The sequence below is a fragment of the Stomoxys calcitrans genome, chromosome 4 (genome assembly GCF_963082655.1).
Source record: "Stomoxys calcitrans chromosome 4, idStoCalc2.1, whole genome shotgun sequence".
Lineage (NCBI taxonomy): Eukaryota > Metazoa > Arthropoda > Insecta > Diptera > Muscidae > Stomoxys > Stomoxys calcitrans.
Genome location: NC_081555.1, coordinates 60,737,963 through 60,761,143, shown reverse-complemented (window position 1 = coordinate 60,761,143; position 23,181 = coordinate 60,737,963). Strand labels below are relative to the sequence as shown.

The 23,181-nt window shown below is 37.8% G+C and overlaps 2 protein-coding genes and 1 long non-coding RNA gene across 4 annotated transcripts; 2 read left to right on the top strand and 1 right to left on the bottom strand.

Annotated features, from left to right (window-relative positions):
* Window positions 1–1,864: 1,864 nt before the first annotated feature.
* LOC106095765 (uncharacterized) lies at window positions 1,865–12,257 on the bottom strand. The gene is made up of 3 exons (XR_001222787.2): window positions 8,039–12,257; window positions 7,958–7,983; window positions 1,865–7,848 (listed from the first exon to the last, which is right to left on the bottom strand). It is a non-coding gene; the product is annotated as an uncharacterized LOC106095765 (long non-coding RNA).
* A 9,503-nt stretch (window positions 12,258–21,760) lies between these two features.
* Window positions 21,761–22,216, top strand: LOC106095754 (uncharacterized). Of its 2 annotated transcripts, none has more exons than XM_059367484.1 (2): window positions 21,761–21,847; window positions 22,047–22,216. In XM_059367484.1, exon 2 carries the CDS (start codon window positions 22,052–22,054, stop codon window positions 22,214–22,216), a length of 165 nt encoding a protein of 54 aa, XP_059223467.1. In that variant the 5' UTR covers window positions 21,761–21,847; window positions 22,047–22,051. The 2 variants fall into 2 exon arrangements, with proteins under 2 accessions (XP_059223467.1, XP_013118537.1); XM_013263083.2 differs by having other exon boundaries at window positions 21,761–21,851.
* Window positions 22,217–22,225: 9 nt separating this feature from the next.
* LOC106095753 (NADH dehydrogenase [ubiquinone] 1 beta subcomplex subunit 1) lies at window positions 22,226–22,476 on the top strand. Its single transcript, XM_013263082.2, has one exon. It carries the CDS (start codon window positions 22,226–22,228, stop codon window positions 22,388–22,390), a length of 165 nt encoding a protein of 54 aa, XP_013118536.1. The 3' UTR covers window positions 22,391–22,476.
* The last annotated feature ends 705 nt before the right edge of the window (window positions 22,477–23,181 follow it).

The following is a 23,181-nucleotide window of genomic DNA, read 5'->3' as shown; positions in this document are numbered from 1 at the left end:
CGGACTTGTAAGCCTGGCCATAAACTGGGTCACAACTACCAACCAGCATGTTCCTTAGGCAAATGTTCAGCCACAACTGCTGAGTCGTCTCCTGATTCCCCAACCCCACCGCTTCTATAGACCTTCAGTTTCAACTTGTTGAATCCGTAGGATACAATCGCTTCAGACTTGTTGAGGTCTACGGGACAGCCAGAATTTGTTATGAATACTGAATGTCTCCGGTCAACATCAGCCTCATCCAATCTACCAATCTTCCAGTCGGTGGTTGAAAGATTGCGATTACATTCCCTTAGACTTCCAAATATCGCTTCAGGATCTAAGGGAATCCTTGGTATCCAAACATGCGCCATTGGCCGAGAAGGAATATCTTCCTTCTTGACTAAATCCAGTGCTGGACCTGGCCAGATCTCACCAATCTTTTTTAGCGCACAACGATACATTCCAATTGAGCGTTGATCGCCGAAGGCAATTAGTTTGTATCGGCTTCGATACCAGCCTGCATCGTCACAAACTGGAGGAGACCCAGGAAACTCCGCAAGGACATCGAAGTATACTGATGTCAGTCCATTGACTATCCCACTCCAATTATTCCTAGGTATGCAGCTCTGTTCTTCTCCCTTGTCGACAACTGCCATCACCAAACTGTCCCTAGCGACATTAGCAAAGGTTCTTGGACCCATCTTACTGTAGTTTGCCTTAGTTCCTTTAGGCATGGGATGTCTCCAGGTAACCGCAGCCTTTTGGATGACTGCGTTGCAGTTTCCGAATCTAGACGTGTAATCTTTTTGGTAGCCTGTGCAGCAAATTCCAGAGCCCAATTTAGGAAATCTCTATCCCTATCAGTGAGAGTCTTAGGATCATTCGCACCAAGTCTCTCAATAAACCTGAGAGCGATGCGTCTTCTATTATTCCAACCTCTTAAAGAGCATGTTGGATTGCCGGGGAAGGACGATGGCCTAGGCAAATTATGGGCATGCGAAGAAGGAATAGTTTCGGCCTTGTCCTTTAGACTCGAACCAGGTATCTTCGTTGAAAGCCCCTGCTGACCAGTCGTGTGTCGGCTAGTGGAGCCTGGAGCAGCCGCTCCACCAGCCGAGGTTTCAGTAGCAGACAACATGCTACGGCCTGATACCACCAACGCAGCTGTTGGGTCTTTGGAGTCCATTCTAAGCCTACTCCCGGTCTCTGCAGCTCCACTGGAAACAGACACTGATCATCAACCGTCTAATAGATACCTCTATCGCAGCTATCCTTGAGTGACTTTAATTGTTCTTCCAAAAATAATGACCTATTACAAGTTCAGGAAAATTCTTGCGGAGTGAAATAACAATACGTCCTAGGTAGTAGGTTATAAATCTCCAAGGTGTAGTTTTGGCACGGTGGCTGAACCAGCTACTCGTCAGCATTGGGAGTTTCTTCAAAATCTGAGATTATTTCAACCATAACATAAACTATCGTGCCATAAAAGTGTAAATTCCTTTTTGTCTCATGCGACAAAAAGATTTGAAGAAAAAAAAGAAGTAAGAAACGAACAACAAACAAGAACCTGTTCAAAGAAGATAAAAGAGAAGTAAACAGAGACCACTCAAGTAGTGTCTTTTTATCTGTTTGTCTGTGTCACTATGCCTCCCACTTCTCCTGTATTTCAGCGAACATACAGCCTACGTACTGTCTGGCCCAAAGAAATAAAACGATAGTAACCTTTCACACATGCTATCGATCACCACCTCACATGATGGTTAGTCTAAACAGGTTTATTATATATTACCCTCTTTTGACATCTACCATATGCAGCACCCCCTCTTTAACCAAAGAAGTCTACTCCCACATATCTATCCCAATACTCAAGAAAAAGAAGAAGACATAATTTGGACAGTCAATGTCATTACATATATATTTAATTCATTTAAAGTAGACAATATGATTATTGATAGAAAAAAATATGAGAACAATAGGTAAGTATATAAAATAACAATAAAAAAATATGCAATTTCCTATTGTTATGGTTCTTGTTCTTTTCCCATCCAAATGGGAGAGAAATCCCTTCTTTAAATTCCTTCTCTTTTCTTAATTTTTTCTTAGTACAGATTCTCCACTTCATTTTTACATTCTTTCTTCAGACTTCTTTATGTAAACAAATCTCACTTGGTGTCTTTCTCTTTTCTTAGACTAAAATTATAACTCACCAACAATACAGCGCTATATTATGTGAGTTTAGCATGCGCCCTCTAAAGGCTCAACAACTCAAATCGGAAGATGGCTTTATGTGGCAGCTATATCAGGTTATGGACCGTTTTGAACAATACTTAGCACAGTTTTTGGAAGTCATCACGAAAAACGTCATGCAAAATGTCAGCCACATCGGATAGGAATTGCGCCCTCTAAAGTTTTGGACCGATTTCAACCATGTTTGACACTGTTGTTGGAAATCATAACAACACAGGTCATGTATAATTTCAACCAAATCGGATAAGAATTGCGCCCTCTAGTATCTCAAAAAGTCAAGATCAGAGATCTGTTCATATGATAATAAAAATAGCAAATTCTCTTTTTTCTTTAATATATTCTTTTTTGTTATTTCTTTTATAGAATTTTTACTTAGATTTGATGCATGCAACCCTAGTTAATAAAAAAATGTGTATATAAATATGAAGATATAATTAACACTTTTTAGTAACAATTTATTTTTTTTTTTTTTTTTTCTTTTTATTGTTTCCATAAATTCAGTTCTGCGGATCTTCGTAAGGCCTTGAATCATCCCAATACGGGAAGGGGGCACAAGTTAGACATTAGTTTCGGGTTTTATATCTCGTCAGGTTGGGAATAGTTTAGTTTAAGTTGTGTATGAGTAGTCTAATGCTTCTTTGTGTTTTTTTGCTTTGATAACTTATCTTGTTTCTTCTCTTTTTCTTTAAATTCTTTTTCATATTTTTTTTAAGTTACTTTAAAAACTACTTTTGTAACTGTTTTGTTTGATGCCAAAAGCTCTTTAACGGTGTTTTATATTTTTGTTCTGTTCCGTTATTTGTTAACTTTTAGCAGTTATTAGGTGGTGAAACAAACTATGGTGCTGATTGTTTCAGGCAATTTTTTGTTTCATGGGGGGAGTTTATACAAAATTTTTGTCCACTCTTTTTTATCTCTTTTACTTAATTTTTTTTTTCTTCTATTGAGATATTTTCCTTTCAAACACTTGAACGTTGTATTTATGCAATATTTCTGTTTAACGAGGGGATTTTAACTTGCATTGCATGTTTCTCATGTGCTTAAGTAATGTTTTCAACATTTTTTTGTTTGCAGTTTTTTTATAGTAAATACGTGTATTTGATTTATAATGTTTAATATATTAATTTAATATTTTTATAATATTTTTTTTGTAAGGTTATATGGGTCTTCGTCTTTTTCTTGATTTCTATAGAGATTCTATCAAACTTCTTTTCGTAAAATCTGCGCTTGCCTCATTTCCGCTTATAATTGAATTTCTTTCTCAACAGCAACTCCCAACAGCAAATTCCACTTTCCAAAAATCAGTTTTGCTCTCACTTCAATCTCAATCGATAACATCTCAGAAACTGGATTGTATTTTATGGGAATTAAAGTACTAACGTTCCTATTACGACAACGCTATGTATCAGAATGTCGAATGCTTTCGATAGGTCCAGTGCCACGATGACCGTCCTATTTCATGGCCCTATTAAAACCACGGCATGCAAAACAGTTGTTGTGCTATGCAGTCTTCGAAATCTATGCTGATGATCGGAAAATGGAAATTATCCAACGAAGCTCGAGAGGAATAGTCCCAAAAGCGTCCTGGCTACTGGTGAGAGTAGGGAGATCGGTCTGTACGACTTCCCATTACTCGGGTCTTTCCAGGCTTCAATAGCGGGATCAATGTGACCTTTTAACAGACATCGGGTACTATAAGAGTGTTCAAAGACAGATTGAGGACAGTTGTAAGGTAAATTGCGTCGGGGCTCAACGCATTGGATGATTTGGCGCTACAGATAACATTCGTAACTTCTTCCATGATAAATTTTGATGGCTGTTCTTCGTCACGGGGACCACGGGGATGACGAATGGTTCTCCTCCTAGCCATATCACTCTCAGGATGCACTATAAATTGACGATTGAACAACCCGGCGCACCCCTTTGGATCAGTCTCAGTTAAGTCGCCAAAAGTGACTGGGGTCCTGTCGTCCCGTCTACCGGGGTTCGAGAGTGACTTATTAGTCGACCACAGCTTACCTAAACCGGTACCTAAGCTACACTGTTCAAAGTGTTCCACCCACAAAATCCGCTTATGTTCTTTGACTACCCAGTTAATTTCCAGATTCAGCTGGTTGATTTTGGGGTTAGTGGGATTCGTTCAACGAATCCCATCACTTCGTCTACGGGTACCACTACCCGTTAAAAATTTCTTGGAATTTCCTTTCGACAATTAGCAAATCCGAGAGGGGTGTCAGTTCACGGAAGCAGCAATTGCTGTTTTCTGTGAAGTCGACCAAATCGGCCTTCTTCTAATTGATTAACGTCCGGCGCTCAGAGGGGTGGTCGGTCGATGGTGAGAATTATGGGGAGATGGTCTGATCCCAAAGAAATGACGGCTTGCCATGTTACGTCACTCAGGAGAATAGGGGATGCAATGGAAATATCTAGCGAGCTGCTGCACCTCCTCGTAATCCTAGTGGGGCATCCTCATTCACCGTGCAAAACGTGGAGGGGAGAATGCCATGAAACTAGATGCGGATTAAAGTCTCCTAGAACCAGACGATTATGGCCAGGCGGAAGCCCTATTATGTCGGACTTGTAAGCCTGGCCATAAACTGGGTCACAACTACCAACCAGCATGTACACGTTGTGTAGCTCAATCTTTGCTGTTCCGGACTTGACTGCTATCCCCTTGCACTCCATGTTGGGGTGTGGGTGGTCACATAATCCAAAGTCGAGGGCGCAGATGGCGACGACGGCGACGCTTGTGACACACAGCTCTCTATGACGAAAAATGGACTGAGGCGGCAGTCCTTACCAATGAGGATTTAATCGGTTCTATCCGGTACGTACATCCGGCTGCCATAGGATTATTACTTGTTGTTGTAGCCACGTTTTCATGTGGGGGTGGCGATACTCCTCAGGTAAGAAAGCTCGATCCGGTCGAAAGAACCGCCCGCCGCGGGAACAGGTTGGCTATTTGTTATTTAAAGGCGCCAATAATCCGCCTTGTCGTATAGACCATCATAAGCACTCAGTATTTGCGCAGGAGCCGGTGCCGACATGGATTGTGATGTCGTGAAAGTAGTTGCAACATCCTCAAAAGTGCAATAGTCTAGCCAGCAGTTCTACCAACAACATCAAACGATTGCAAAAGGCAAAGTCTGGATGCCTCCTTTTAAACTCAAAATGTGGATATTTCGGATCAGTTCACACGTCTTACAAACCATACACCAAACAGCCAAAATAAATTTGCTATTCTAGATGTTAGAAATTAAATCTACACCCCAAGTAGGTTAGGTTGAAAAGAGGGTGCAGATATTAAACCGCCCCATGCCACTATGGACATACATCTAAGCCAGTAATCGGCTTGTTGTGCCCTCTTTAAAGTATAAAGTAACCTCTAAAAAGAAAATTTTTAAGTTAGGAATTCCGTGCTACACACAAAATCCTTAATTGTTTTTAATACCACTCCCCTAAGTTGGTTCATGTCTGATAGTACTGGTATCTGTCTTAGTACCGGTATCTGTTGGACGCGAAAGCCGGGCAATGACAAAGGAAATACTCCAACGTCTTATCTTCTTCCCCGCATGCCCTACACATGCTATCACTTGCCGCACCGATTTTACATAAGTGAGCTCGTAGTCCTATGTGTCCCGTTATGATACCAATAGCTATACTGACCTCCTCTTTGCTTCCTTTCAGTAATAGCCTCATCTTCTCACGATCTGAATCCTCCCGTAGGATTTTTGTCGTCCTACCGACCGTTTCGCTGTTCCACAACGTTGCATGTGCATTCTTCGCCCACTCTCTTAACTCGGACGGCGTCGAGCCGATAGGTTTCGGGTTAACCAAGTTTATTGACGGCAGTCCTCTGGCCTTCACCGCCAAATTGTCTGCTCTTTTATTTCCCCCTACTTCATTATGGCCCGGCACCCAAACTATGCGGATTTTGCCATCCTCAGAGAATGCGTTAATTTCCTTCTTACACTGCAAGACTGTTCGTGACCTTACCGTCCTGGTTGTTGTTGCCCTTATGGCAATTTTACTGTCGGTTAAGATATTCCCACTCGACGTCCTCACGTTAGCACCACACCAATGTCGAATACACCCCAAGTAAGCACAAACCAAACGGCAAGTGTTCAAGATGCAGGCAAAAACTCCGTGCCAAACATAAGATCTTGTACAACGTGAACATTAAAAATGACTTGCGTTCAAAAATTCCTGACTCGTCTTTTAAGGTTAATAACATAAGCACGCTTTTCTTTGCTGATATTCAAACTCATGCAACAATGATGGCTTTACTTCGAACCAAGAATATACTGTCACATCCCTTCACTCCAAAAGAAATAAGACAAGAGGCAGTCATATTACGACTTCATTCAAATTCCGAGCTCGAACAAATTAAGGAGGAACTGGAAAATCTGGTCCCAGACACCGTTGCAACTGCAACAAAGTTTAAAACTCCCGGATCGATCAAGAAGAATATAGAAACTGGCCTGTTTCTAGTTTATTTACTTCCCGGAATGAAATTGGGCGATGTTACTCATATTCGCGGTATACTCAATCAAATCGTCACTTGGGAAACACCAAAAAGAGAAGGCGAAATTCAATGCCACCGTTGCTAAAGATGGGGTCACATTTCACGCAATTGTAACTCGGCATACAATTGCGTGAAATGCGCAGGCAGCATAGTCCTGGGGAATGTCCTCGTGTGGAGAACGACCATCTGATCCCTTTTGCGCCAATTGCAATTAACCTGCCTGCTATTACCCCTGTGAAATCTTATGCCAACTTTTTTTATCCGAATAATAACAACAAAATAAGTCATCAATAATTGAACAATTCTTAAAACTTGTCAAGTTTTTCTCAGAGCCTGAGGAGCTCTCTATAGAAGAGGAGATAAATATATTTCTTATGGAATATCAAAAAATGCCAAAGGCCGAAGCAAAAGCCGAATTTTTATGTCTGCTTAAAAAGGTTAAGTCAAATGATCCATAAACATTTAAATTGTTTAACATTCAATGTGAGGTCTCTTGTGAACCGAAGCAAACAAGTTGACCTTTGCAACACACTAGTGAACAACAAGATTGATATTGGCTTAATCCAAGAATGCCATTTGAGCAGGTACAGGAATTCTCTGATTACAACTTTATATACGATGGCTCCCCCCTTGGCGTAGCGATTATACTTAAAAACAATACAAGCTATAATAGAATTGTGTTAACCGATTTGGGGTTCAATTCTTGTTTTGTATCTAATGGTACCAGGAAAAAATCTTAGTTTAAATAAGCTATTGGACTTAATTAGCGGTTTTGATGGTTTTATTATTGGCGGAGATTTAAATGCCAAAAGCCCTTCCTGGGGAGATTTATCGGAAAATTCAAATGGTGAAATACTTAAACAATGGCTTCTCGACCATGCCGTTGATGTCACATGACTTTGCGACTCTACTCCTTCTTACCCAAGGTCATGAAAACTTCTATTATGCGACATGTATAATTTGGAGAAAAACAAACGCTGAACTGATTCGGCTTATATGTCACCTGTTTCTATTATCCACGAACCTTTTAACCCCGACTCAGACCACAACAATATGCCTCAGTTCTATCTTAAAGCCTGTCCTGGATCACACAGAGGCTGACAAATGAAAAAAAAAAAAAACAACAACAAATTAGAGTGTTAATTATTCTATACACGAAATAGAATATATGTACATATGTAAAATATATATAAGAGTAATACTCACTTAGCTTTGTATAGAAACTTATGTACCTGTTAAAACAATTATATCGTATTATTAATCTTTTTTTACAAATTTAATACTAACATGAAATTCTCTGAGATACAAATGTGCTTTTTACATTCATTCAATGATCTTATAATTACGTTTTCATGTTTACTACATCACCGTTACTGTTAGCAGTTCGTTTTATTATCTATTTTTAAGTGTTTGGTAGTTTATTGTTTATTTATTTTTTAACAGACAAATTGCTCTGTATACAACCGTAAACGCCGAGAGAAAGCCTTGTATCTCGTGTTTCTAATACATTATCAATCTCATATAGCAAATAGCTTATATTCATTGACAAAAAAGGTTAGAACAAGACGTAAATTTATTTTTTTTTGTTTACCATTATGTTAACCATTCGATATGCATCGCTAATGTATTTTGACAAAGTAAGAAGAAGTCTCAATAAAAACATTCATTCATTAATTTTTTAATGCATAATTGTTTCTGTTTTGTTTAACTCCACGCTTGTTCAATAGCTGTAAGAGTATGTGTTAACCTGTCGAACATCGCGCTATGTATGCGTGTTTGTCAACGATGGTCAGCTAAGCAATAACCAATGGAGGAATTATCGCGAAGTTACCAAATTGGGTATTCTCGACACATCGATGTGGCCAGCAAGAAGTATATAGGCAGTGGCACAACGCAACACGTGTCAGTCTTACCTAAAAGCGCGTATTGTAAACGTATCAGCAAACAGCAGTTAGTGAGTTGTAAAGCAAATAAGCAGATCAATAAATCATTGTTGAGTAAAGTAATTGTAAAAGAACTGTGTTTTTATTGGAAGTAAAACGCCTATACTAAAAACGTAACAACTAGTGTCAGAAGTGAAATTACGAAATAAACGTATTCAATGAAATTCGCTAATCTACGCGTGGACGACTCGAAGAAAGAGCTTTGTAAAATGGAGCTAGCAACTACCGACAACAAGGCGGAACTACAAAAGCGGTTATTGAGCGCCGTAAAATTAAATAATTGAGTTCGACAGTAAGGGTGATCGATTCGATAAGGGGTGATGCCAGCGACGAGGAAGTTTCGAAAGTTACTGCAGGAGATGTGAGTTTCGCAGTAATGCTAGCCGACATAAGTAAAATGATGGAAGAATTCCAGAAAAATAATGGAAGACACTTCCAGAATTCTGGCTGAAAAATTGGATGCAAAATTCTCAGAAAACTCCACAATTCTGAACGAGGAACTCCAGAAAATATCTAAATTTATGGATAAACGAGTGGCAAACGTAGAAGGCCAAATAAAGGATCTGGATAAGATTAGTTATACTCATGACGAGAAACTTTTGTACATCGAGAAGAAAATTTCGGAACTGGAAATCAAAGATGGTCCATTGCGCGTTATCGACAGTGCCACTAAAATCAAAAATCCAGCGTTTGATAGAACTACAACATTTGATGAATTCGAGTTCCAGTTCGAGACTCTCGCCTCCCGAAATTCATGGAATGACAACGACAAGGCAATTGAGCTCCTGCTGGCGTTAAAGGGAAGTACTTACGAGGTAATACAAAGTATTCCCACTCCCTCTAGAAAAAACAATAGCGAAATTACAGCTGCACTTCAACGTAAGTACGGGGGAGAAGATAAGCAAGACATAAAGAGGATGGATTTGAGAGGACGAGTTCAGAAATCAAACGAGACGCTACAGGATTTCGCAACAGAGGTAAAGCAACTAGTGTTATTCACATACCCAAGAGAAAGCCATCCATTGATGGACCGAATGAAGATAGAGACTTTTGTGAACGATATCCGGGACCCTGAAATTAAATGTGCAACGTATGCGTCGCAAAAGTCTACGTTCGCAGAAACTGTGCCATTCTCGCTTGCACAAGACACGACGAGATTAATTGCAAAACCCCAGATTCACTAGATTGGCATTGGATACGGGATCATCAAAATCTCTCAATAGGGCAGATTTAGTAAAAGGAAGGATATCCCCGTAAATGGAGTCAGGTTGCGTACGGCCACAGAGGAGCCCGCAACAATCACCTGTATATCCTATGAGTTTATAGTGGCCGATATTGTAGATTTTGGTGCCGATTTTATGATCTTAACCTGTTTATGAAACATCGTGTGATGACCTGCAAACATCGAATTACCGTTGAATTTGGGTTATGACGAGAATACCCATATAAGGCGTCTAACTACAAACCATCCAGAGATAATACCTCCAAATGCCGAAACAATAATATGTGTGCCAATGAATGGAAAATGTGAAGCCGGTAATTTGTGGGTGGTTGGACTAGCAGAAATAAAAAACAACAACGTCCTAATAGCATGTGCCCTGGTAACGACCAACGATGAGGGACTAATCCTAGAACGAGTCCTAAACTTGGCAACCAATCATAAGAAAATTTACGAATTCTGCGATGTTGGGCAATAGTAAATTTAAAAAGCAGCTCACCAAATTCATCGTTTAAGGAAAAAAAGCATTTAGAGGAATACATCAAGGGCTGGACAAGCAGTCTTTCTCCTTCTGAGAAGAATTAGGCTAAGCAATTGCTTTATAAACATGTATCCACTTTTGCCTTTACGAATGAAAACCAAGGAAGAACATCGGCAGTAAAATATGAAATATATACCACAGAAGCAAGTCCGATAAAACAGGCCACAAGGAGTGTTTCCTTGGCAAAGAGGGACGAAGTCAGAACCTGTAAGTGATATGGAGAAAAGTGGTGTCATAGAACCATCATCAAGTCCATGGTGCTCCCCAGTGGTGCTGGCTAAAATACAGACAGAAGCACTCGATTCTGTGTTAATTATAGAAAGCTTAACGATGTCACCAAAAAGGACAGATATCCACACCCAAGAATTGATGACACACTGGACACCCTAGCCGGGACAAAATGGTTCTCCACACTTGATTTGCAAAGTGGTTACTGTCAGGTAGAGATCGCAGAAAAAGTCAAAGAGAAAACTGCATTTGGCGTTAATGACGGACCCTAGCAATTCAACGTTATGCCATTCAGACTCTGCAACACCCCGGCCACCTTTGGAAGTCTTATGGAGCGTGTATTGAAGCGGCTTCAATGGAAGTCGTGCTTGATATACCTAGACGATATCATAGTCATGAGAAAAACCTTTGACGACCATCTTAAGAACTTGAAGGATGTTCCCCAACAACTATCAACCGCCGGCCTGAGACTTAATGCGAAAAAGCGCAACTTTTTCCAGCGAGACGTGAAATATCTGGGACATCATGTCACGGCGATGGGTATATCACCGGATGAACACAAAGTCCGGACTCTAAGAAATTGCTCGTATCTTACACGAACTACGGAGCTTTCTTGGTCTCTGTACTTATTACAGACGATTCGTTTCAAATTTCGCCAGCACAGCAGCCAATCTACACAAATTGACACAGAAAGGCCAGAAGTTTCAGTGAAGCCAGACCCAAGAGGAATCATTCCTGGCGAGAAATTTGTTTTGGATACGGACGCTAGTGCATATGATATCGGAGGTATCTTGTCGCAGCAAGTCAACGGTCAAGAAAAGGTCCTCCGATACTACAACTAAGCCTGAAAGGAATTACTGCATAACGAGAAGAAAGTTGTTGGCAGTTGTAGAAGCCGTAAAACACTACCACAAGTACCTTTTTACCAGCACTTTTTGCTAAGGACAGATCATACAGGAAGTGGCAGTTGTCCAACAACAAAATATTGAGTGCACTATCTGTCAAAATCAGTGATAAGTGCAATTCTGATTTTGAGTATGTTCGATCAATTTTTTGTTGTTTTTGTGTGTTATGGTTTTTAACAGTATTACACACACATAACCAAACGAGTTGACAGATAGTGAACTTCGTGAAAAAAAATTGTACTCAGCTGTTCACGGTACACTACCTGGTAGTTATGTCATGGTCTTATCTAAAAACGAGTGTTGTAAACCATGACATAATTATCATGTACCATTAACAGCTAAATACAATTTTTTCTAGGGAAGTACACTATCTGTCAACGAGTTTTTGTTGTGTGTGTGTTATGGTTAAGAACCATGACACCCACAAACAACGAAAAATGGTACGAACTAGTAACATACACAAAATCAGAGTTGCGCTAATCACTAATTTTGACGGATAATGCACTCAATATTTTGTTGTTGGGCAACTGCCACTACCTGTAAATTAATATATCTTGTTGTAAACGTATCAGCAAACAGCAGTTAGTGATTTGTAAAGCAAATAAGCAGATCAATATATGATTGTTGAGTAAAGTAATTGTAAACGAATTTTGTTTTAATTGGAAGTAAAATGCCTATAGTAAAAACGTAACAATATAATAAATATTAGTAATAAATATAACTGATTAAATTATTATTACAAATAAAATAATAAATTTAATTTATAAATAATATACATATATACGGATAATAAATTTAAGTTTAATTCGAAAATTGCGGTTTGCGGAATAGGCCTTTATAATAGTAATAGACAATACCAGTGTTCAATAAAGATGGTAAAGTCACTTGCCCAGTCGATGAAATATTTCAATTTCAGAGTTGTATCCAAATACTCTCTTATGTCAAATGGTTTGTTTAGAATTTAATTGTTTTTTTTTAACATGTTGTGCATTTTTCAACATTTTTAATGTTTTAATTTATAATTTGTACGTTTGTAATCAAAAATCTTTTAATATTTTGGCTGCTGCACATGGCAATGCAAAAGTAATTGCGGATTTTTTAAAAGAAAGTAAATGCATTTTTAATAAAACTTAGAATGAACTTTAATCAAATATACTTTTTCTACACTTTTTTTCTAAAGCAAGCTAAAAATAACAGCTGATAACTGACAGAAGAAAGAATGCAATTACAGAGTCACAAGCTGTGAAAAAATTTGTCAACGCCGAATATATGAAAAATCCGCAATTACTTTTTGGGCAACCCAATATAATGTCAATTTGACAGTGTACAAAAGTTTAAGAGATGAGTGGGAATTTCTAGCCCCATCCCCACAGGATTGTATTGTTGATATCCCTGTTGTTGGGCAAGTAATGATACCTTCTATAATTGTACAAGGGACAATGCCGAATTGGGGAAGGGGCAACTGTACCTCCCCTTTAATACTATTGTATAGGTAAAGTTACATACCTCGTACAAAAAAATAAAATACAATAAATAGGTTGATTTGTATTGTGTGAGTTACACAATAATTGCACACACGCATCTGACGGAATAAGTTAACCAATTCTCAACTTTGAACGCGTTTCGGAGCGCAAAACATATGATTTGAATGTTTTTACTGTTCGAAGATTGTTTTGTAGTTCGTTAATTAGAGACATTCTTTTATGATTTTAATATTGAACCAAATTATTGACAACTTCCATTGAAATTAAATTTGGAAATGACTCAAAAAATGAGATTTTAAGAAATTCATATGAAGCAAAATGCGCATATGTAACTCAACCCAAAGAACGGATGTGGGTGCATTTGATTACTTAAGCACGCATAAGTGCTGCGCATGGTATGTAATTCCAACTTAAAAGCTGGTACTTTATTCGCTTTTCGGGATATTTTTCACCGGTTACCTTTTTTAGATAATAGATTTTAAAGCAAGTAGACTGGCTAATTTCATTCAGTAGGACTAATTACTTATGGTATTGTTATTTTTTTATTGTTATTTGTGTAGTGTTTCAAAAAGTAACCTTGAAAAACATGGGTTTTCAACGGTGAAACACGAACATAGTATCAGCCATAAGAAGACCGTTATTGTTGGTATTCTATTCTGCTCCGGAATAGTCGCGCAATTCTTTAATTGTTCCGCGAGCGGAATTTCACAGTTATGTATTGTTTTTATTTTCATACCAAAAGACGTTTTTTTTATCTGGTCTTATGGTTTTATTATTTTTTTCGCAAATAAATAAAATAACAAAAAAAGATCCATTGAAACCAATAAAACAAAAATGATGCCAACTATGATGTCAAGCGTTGCCACCAAAATTCTTTTCACCATTTTCCTCACTTTAACAGAGTACTACTTTTCCACCTATTTTCCTCCAGCTTTTCGCCGACTTTTTCATATGGAGTTTGACAGCATTCCGCCTGAGAAGCGCAAAGAGCCATAACACCCACCATGGTACAACTAAGAGGTATCATCATTATCACAACATCAAAAATGTACCCCCAACGAAACCTTGAGTGGCAATTGCCGTAAATTGAAATTTCAAAGTGGTTTTAAAATCTTATCTTCTTCAAATGTGTTTCATATTTGTACTTCGATTACTATAATACTGTTTGTTTATGTGTTGAATATCGGATCAAATAGAACATCTTTTTCAGATGTTAGGAAAATCACAGCTGCGTTATCAAGCCGTGCTAGTAACATACTCAAAATCAGAGTGCACGAAACACCGAATTTGACGATAGCAGAGTTCACTTAAGAAGGTTAGTTCATTTGCCCACCTGATGGAATTGTCCAATTATAGAGTTGGATCCAAATCCCACTAGAACGTCAAATGCTTGGTTTGGATTTCAAAAAATTGTTCACATGTTGTTCCCTTTTCACATTTTAATTGTTTTGATCTTGTGGCTGCTACACATGATAATGCAAATAAAACCTAAAACTCAATGTTGTAATTGTATCATAGAGGCGTTTTCGCAACAACCCGATTCAAATACAACCTACCAACGCACGGCCCATGAAGCCTTCACACCTAATATGGTTGAAAAGTCTTCTAACCAAAGACGAAACGCGTTTTATAGTGTTATCTCTGGCTTTCCTTTTCCATTTGCAAAGAAAATCTTCGATCATTGACCTCGTCTCGAAAGAGAAACAAACAAAAAATTGTAAAATTTACTGATCTTCGCCCTAACAGGCAAAAAAATTTGAAAATGGAAAAATTCGGCAGAGCACGTCCGGGATTCGAAACTGGGCACATGGAGGAACAGCGAGAGCCGTTACCGTTTTCTAACGTTCGAAGCCATCAACACAACTTTCAACAGATGCACAGAATCATGCGTACCACGGAAGTAGTGTAATTGTCACAGAAAAATAGTCTGTCATTACACAAAAATACATGCATTGGGAAAAGTACAGCTAATAGACAGGGTTGTTGAGCGTAGTTAAGGTGGTAATTGTTTCATAGATGCGTTTTCGCAATTAATACGACTCAAATACAACATACCAACGCACGGCCCTTGAAGCCATCACACCTTATATGGTTGTAAAGTCTTCTAACCAAAGACGAAACGCGTCCCATAGTGGTTGGTATGTTTTTCTATCTCTGGCTTTCCTTTCCATTTGCAAAGAAAATCTCCGATCAGAAATTTGACATTCTCTTAGGAATTTGCAACACCATCCCACAAGGTTGTTGTTGGGCAAATGAGCCAAATATCTTAATTCAACCACCTGCGTGAAGTTACCAAAGATAACTCGCAAGTTGACAGTAATACAGGGTAACACTAACCCAAAAAATTCAGCATGTACGGAGATTGTAAACCCTTTTAGATACTGCCGCCTGTGAATAAACTAATTCCATTCTGGAGGACGTAAATGGACTTCGATAAAAAAAAAAATTGCACACACCAAATTAAAGGGGAGATCAATATTTATTTTGGTACACCACACAAATCCCAGAACTGTTTTTCCTAAAACAAACCTTCCAGATTTCAATTCTGAAACTGGAGGGCAGGACACAAAATTCAGACTGGAAGCCATAAATGGACTTCGTTTAAAAAAGTGCATGCATCACAGTAGTGGGGAGATCAATACCTTTAATTTGGTATAGCACACTTACCCCAGAATTATTTTTCGTAGAACTAACCTTCCAGATTTCTGTTAAGAAACTAGAGGGGCGGGACACTAAGTCTGGAAGACATAAGTGACTTAGTTCAAAAAAAGTGCGCATGCCAAATAAAGGGAAGATCAATACCTTTAATTTGGTGTAACGCACATATGCCAGAACTGTTTTTCGTAGAACATACCTTCCTATTTCTATTTGCGAAACTAAAGGGGAGGACACAAAATACAGTCTGGAAGTCATAATATGTAGGACTTAGTTCAAAAAGTGCGTACACCAAATTAAAGGGAGATCAATACCTTTAATTTGGTATAACACACATACATATCTCTGAACTGTTTTTCGTAGAACAAAGCTTCCAGATTTCTGTTCTGAAACTGGAGGTCAGGACACAAAATTAAGTCTGAAAGCCATAAATGGACTTCGTTAAAAAAAGTGCATACATCAAACACTTGCCCAGAACTATTTTTCGTAGAACAGACCTTCCAGATTTCTGTTTAGAATCTGGAGGGCAAGACACAAAATTCAGTCTAGAGACCATAAATGGACTTCGTTCCAAAAAGTACGTATACGAAATTAAAGTACGTATACGAAATCAGTGTCCTGCCCTCCAGTTTTAGAATAGAAATTTGGAAGGATTGTTTTACGAAAAGCTGTTTTGGTATATGTGTGGTACAGCAAATTAAAGGTGCTAATCGTTCCTTGATTTTGGTATACGCATTTTTTTGAGCGAAGTCGATTTATGGTTTCCAGACTGAATTTGGTGTCCTGCCTCCAGTTTCTAAGCAGAAATCAAGAAAGATTGTTGTACGAAAAACAGTTCTAGAACATGTGTGGTATACCAAATTGAATGTGTTGATCTTCCCTTTAATTTGGCTTATGCACTTTTTTGAACAAAGTCCGTTCCTGGACTGGCAGGAGGAGGCTGGATTGAGTGTCCTGCACTCCAGTTTCAAAATAGAATTCTGGAAGGTTCTGGGTTATGTGTGGTACATCAAAGTCAACGTGTTGATCTCCCAAGTAATTTGGTATACGTGCTGTTTTGAATGAAGTTAATTTATGGCTTCCAGACTGGATCTTGTCCTGCCCTCCAGTTTCAACAAAAAATACGAAAGGATTGTTCTTCGAATTGTTACGAGGCCCCTATTTGCGGCCAAAAATGACTCGGGCACCTTCTAGCCTTCGCCGCCTTTTCAGGGGAGGTCCCATCCCATCATCTTTCGCCCTGGGGTCGTTTCAATAAAAAATTGCTCTAACAAACAAGACAACACTAACACACAAGCACAGAGTTCTTCCTAAGTGGGAGGTAGATGGAATCCTCCAGTCGCCCTTCCCTACCATGGTCATGTAGATATCCTCTCCCTCAAAACATGACCCCCGAAACCCACTCAAACCACCCTACTTACCTCTCGTAAACACCCCCCTTTTTCCGCAATTTAGCACAACATTATTTTTCTTAAGCAAGTCATAATATAATAAAAATTATTTAATATATGAAGGCCTAACACTAACACAAAATTCGTTTTATTATTTTTGTCCTTACTCAAAATAACTAACAAGAAACAGAGTCTATATATGCTTTTGACAAATCTATAATATTAAAACAATTCCTTAATATCCTGATCTCGCATTTTTTAATCAAATCAAATACCACAAAGAAAACGGTTAAGCCTGGCCTACCTAAGGGAGCTCTCTTAGAAGGGACACACTGCTGGGAATAAATACCCTACAAACGCGTATACATGAAACCTTTGCAAATAAAGGGTGATTTTTTTGAGGTTAGGATTTTCATGCATTAGTATTTGACAGATCACGTGGGATTTCAGACATGGTGTCAAAGAGAAAGATGCTCAGTATGCTTTGACATTTCATCATGAATAGACTTACTAACGAGCAACGCTTGCAAATCATTTTCAGTGAATGGGCCCTAGAAAAGTTGGCAGAAAATCCGCTTTTTTATCGACAAATTTTGTTCAGCGATGAGGCTCATTTCTGGTTGAATGGCTACGTAAATAAGCAAAATTGCCGCATTTGGAGTGAAGAGCAACCAGAAGCCGTTCAAGAACTGCCCATGCATCCCGAAAAATGCACTGTTTGGTGTGGTTTGTACGCTGGTGGAATCATTGGACCGTATTTTTTCAAAGATGCTGTTGGACGCAACGTTACGGTGAATGAACACATTTCGAACCGAACACTGATTTTGGTACTAAAATTCAATGATTTGCAAGCGTTGCTCGTTAGTAAGTCTATTCATGATGAAATGTCAAAGCATACTGAGCATCTTTTTCTTTGACACCATGTCTGAAATCCCACGTGATCTGTCAAATACTAATGCATGAAAATCCTAACCTCAAAAAAATCACCCTTTACTATTACATAAAATTAAATAAAAAATGTCAACGAAAGCAAACTTAAAAACAGGTCAAATGTTTTATAATAAATAAAAATAAAGGTACAAGAAACATTAATTAGTAGTAAAATATATATAATAATAATGTCTACGTCTATATGGACTTTTAAATTTGAAATTGTTGAAGGTATTCAAGTGGTGGTGTCTTTGGCTATCACCAAAACAAAATGTAATGCCGTATTCAGGCGTAGCTTCCGCGTTCAAAACCAATTGGGACAGTTCCCCTAATTTGGGCAACATAGTGACAACAATTGTCCCCCTCTGGATTAACATCGACCAACGATTTTTCATCTAACCAAACTGCTCGGTCTGGATGAAATGGGACTAGATTGTCACTCCCGTCTCTTTTATGGTCACAATAAAATAAAAAGCCAGACGAAAACGGTGGCGTTTGCGGGTATCACCGTTCAACATGGTTTTCCAAATGGGGGGAAATCACACTTGGGCTTAACTCAGCCACTTACACCAAAATAAGCGTTGCCTCCTGTCGTCTGTAAATAACAGGGTTTGAAACACCCATTGGCTATCGAAAAGTGACCTAAAAACTTACTTTATCTTTTTCGGTGTCTTCACTTATCTTCCGCAGTGTTGATTAAACAGCAAAATGACATCCTTTGATACACAAAACACCCACGGGAATATTCTAATACCAAAAAAAAACATTTCTTCAATGACCGTTGTTCAAGACTTTATTAAAATAACCAACACTAACCTCTTTTTTTTACAACTGGGAATTTAAAATTAGTTTTTTCTAAATACACGAATCTTAGTTATGATATCGCGCACTTTACTTCTCCACTGACGCCAAAATGCCTGATTAACCCTCTTTTATTACCTCGTTCTCACTCAATCATAAAAATTAGCCATCTTGAGTCAATAGTCATATTGATTTTATTGCATTAACTCTGGTTTTAGAACATTCGTAACCTTTAGATAACATTTCAATTCTCTAAAATTATTTGTATTTGGAGCGGTTAGTTTATCTGAATGAAACCCGCTTTATCGTCGTATAGCCGTCTACGCGCCAGCTGGGCAAAAAAAACAATTTGTTCACATCGTGGCTCCTGGCATAAGGTAATCGTTCCCGTATTTTTTTTTAATAATTTTTTAACATTTATTCTTTTCCCTTTTTCTAGGTACCCGGAAACCTGCTGCGGTGGCCTGCCTGATGTTGTGATTGCGGCTGCATGAAACACATCCTCTTGGGTATGGATGTTTTTCATAAATCCTGAAATCACTTGTATCAGGTCTGCAGTTTTTCAGCAGGTTCCCTCGCGGAGCTGGGGGTTAGCCATCGGCCACATTTAAAGAGGCAGCCTCCAGCTCTCCAACTTTCGCCCGGGGAAGCCGCCGTGAAATAAACACCGCTTCCCCTGTAAAAATGGGATCCAGTGATTGACCATTCCAACGAGGGACAATAATAAAAATAAAAATAAAACAAAACTTGCGCATGGCAGATCACACGTCCAACATTGTTGTCGCTGGTCTGCCGAACGGTGTGCGCAAGTTAATCCCAACTCCTCCTGTCCCAGGAAGGCATTAGGAGTAGGGAATGTAACGTGGATGTTTGGCCGCCACGCAGGCGCAAAGGCGTCTATATAGGGGACCCCCACGGTCATTTTTTTTTTCCTTTTTTCCCTCTTTAAAAACATCGTGGGCATATTGGGGAGTCCCGCAGCGCATTTTAGTTCCGTTCCACAAAAGGAACTAGTTTCTTTTCTCAGTTCCTTAGCTCCTTTTTCATTTGCGATTCCCTTTTTTGGTTCCTATATACAAAACGAAAAAAAGAGCTTTGAATTTTGTTTTGTTTTGAGATATATATACATACATAGATACAAACTTTCCGACTGCATATGTAATTGAATTTAAATTCATTTTTTGTACTTTGTTTTAACAAGTATTAAGTCTCGATGCTGAAAAAAAAAACACTAATCGAATCCCAGCAAAACAATTTAGATTTGCAGACAATAAAAAAATATTCTGTTTTGTTTCACCTAAATCACAACGTACACAATTGTTATCGATTAAAAAAGGTGACGCTTTTATTTATTGTTGTATGAAACTGAAAAATATGGCATGTCAATTAGTAAGTAAGCTTTTTTTTCTTCTTTACTGTGATAAATGAAAATATTTATAACGAATAGTTGTAATAAATAAATTTAGAACTGTTGTTGTCTTATTCTAATCCATTGATTTTGTGGGTATGGCATTATGTTAAATATGTATGTATGAAAGAGAATGCGCTTAGCTTACAGGCAGGTGCTGTCCATAGAGATAAACAAAGAGGCATGTCAATTAGCTGGTCTACAAATTAACAAAAGGGAGCAAAAGAAAATTGTACATGCAAAAAAGGAATTATGGAACTATAAGAAGGAAAGAAATGGAACCAGTTCCAGTAGTTCCTTACTTGGATAAGTTCCAATGAACTATTGTAGTTCCATCCGGAACTACCCAACTCTTGTTGCAGCCAAAACATTCATGTCGCCACTGAAAAATACTTGTGTAGAACACAAGATGGCGACAAACATCGATTTTGGCCGAATTCTATTTATTTTTCGCTAACAAAGGACATGTGTACTAAAATTATTATTTTTATTTGCAAATAACTCAATTGCACGTTGTATGGGCCCATCAAAAAATACATTTTCATTCGTAACATGGCGAAACGTTTAAAGGTAGTCTCATTTGTACAACAAAAACCACAAATTGTATCCGCCATCTTGCCGTCAAGCTGAGCGACGTTTTGCCAACACACACAAAGTAATTTGTGTTTGCATGTGTGTACATGTGTGCGTAATGAGCAGAGATTATACAAGAAAGTAGAAGACAACAAAGAGAATGCATACCAAAATCTGAAATCTTAATACCGTCAAACCTGCCCGGCTGTTAACAGCTATTCGTGAGAGACCACCTTTTAAATCCGGCTTTCATCCGTAATTGCAAGGACAAATTTTCCAATGCCTATTATGTCACCATGTCGTGAAAGAATATTTCATTTGAGCTGCATACCTGCAAGCGAAAATTTCGGTAACGGTATCAGTAAAGACGCTATTATATGTCGTCTAAAACATGTCACTTGTTTTATTCACTTGTAATTGAAAATGTTTGTCAAAATTTTCAATTTACATACGATTCATCATTTTTGCTATCGCACCTGTATTTTATTTTCGTATGACATAACCTACATATTTCGTATTTTTTATGCACAATAATTGCTATAGTTGTGAGAAAGCTGGTTAAATAATATAACATAAATTTGTAAAAACATTTAAATTTGGGGTTGCTTTCATTCGACTGACAGCAAAAACAGGTATAGAGCACGCTCTAATGGAAAAAATTACATGTGCTATTTTAAAAGTCATTTTCATATATTAGCTTCGTTTTTATCACACGACATGTAGAACTCAACATTTGCAAAATTTGACATGTCATAAGACAACAACATGCCGTGTATTAGAGCTTTAACAAAATTTTGTTTAGGATATATCAATGCATTTCTTATTGTGGCGAAAATTTCGCTAGAGGTGCATACTGCGCTTAAATCCATTTCTACTTTTTTTGAATTTTCGATTTTTATGACTTTAAAGTCGATTATTCGTATACATTTAACTCAGTAAAAGTTGACTTCGACTTTTTTAATCGATTTGTCGTAAGTCGAATTTTAGACCCTATTTTATATCCCATTATTCTCATAAGGTTGGTTAGTATATGAGTTGTTAATAAATTTATTAAACTTACTTAAAAAGTTTAGATTTTTTGATTTTTGTTTTTGTAAACTTAAAGTAGACGGAATGTATCAAGATTATTTGAAGAAAGTAGACGAGAATATAACGAGCTTTGTTCTTCTCTCTGAAACTTATGTAATGCATTAATTTTTTTCGTTCTTTGCTACTAGCGTTCATGGCCGGTAGTGCTGTTGCACGTCTGGCATCGAAATACGGAGCGGTTATATTCTTTCCTTCATTCACTGCAGCTACTATTTTTGCCGATTGGTCTCATACCCAGAACTGGAAGAAGACTCAAAGGGAAATCGCTAAAGTACAAGAACTTTTAAAGCATCAATAGAATAACACAATGGTTTTGGGTATCGATAAACGTTACGTCTGGGGAGTGCTTCCCTTCATTGGTTTTGCCATTGGTCATTTCTTAGACAAAAAGGAAACTGAACGCATGACCATGTTCAGAGACAAAAGTGTCCTGTACGGTCGACCAGGTGGAAGGGCGCAGCCAACTTGGTAAACGATTATAATCTTATAATTTCATTATTATAATAATACAATTTCAAAATAATGAAACCTTCGAAATAAAAATAAACTTCGCTTAAATCGAAAAAATGTTATTACTCATAAGCAAAGAATTTCAGATAGAAGAAACCTAATAGAAAAATATCAGCAAAAATCCCCATTATACCAATTAAAGAACTTTGGAAATAAAAGAACCCCCATCAGCAAAAATTTCCACTATACCAATGAACTTGAGATATGGAAGACCCTCCATCAGCAAAAAATCGCATTATACCTATAACCAAGATTACAGTACAACTTATACCAAATGGTTGTTTAATGCAATCTGCCAATCGAAATTCTTCGTAATTTTGTTTACTCATGATTTTGCAAGAAGTTGCGAAGAATTTCAATTGGCAGATTGCATGAAACAACCATTTGCTAGAGTTGTACCCTAATCTTCGCCATTGGTATAATAAAATTTTTGCTGTTGGAGTTCTTTTATTTCTCAAGTTCTTTGGCAAGATACAAACATCATAATTTATTTTTTTTATTTGCCATGCCATCACAACAAGATTCCCTTACAAATTAGTGTTGACTTTTACAGTGTAACTTTGTCAATATTTGTACAGAATTATGGCTAAAAATTACAGTTAAAAAAATTAAAATACAATAAAACACATTTAGTCTAAAAATTCCATAGCTCAAACATTTTAAATATAATTAGAAATATAAAACATACATAAACAATTTAAATAATAATTATTAATAAAATATTAAACTTGTGGGACTATAATGGATGGCAAC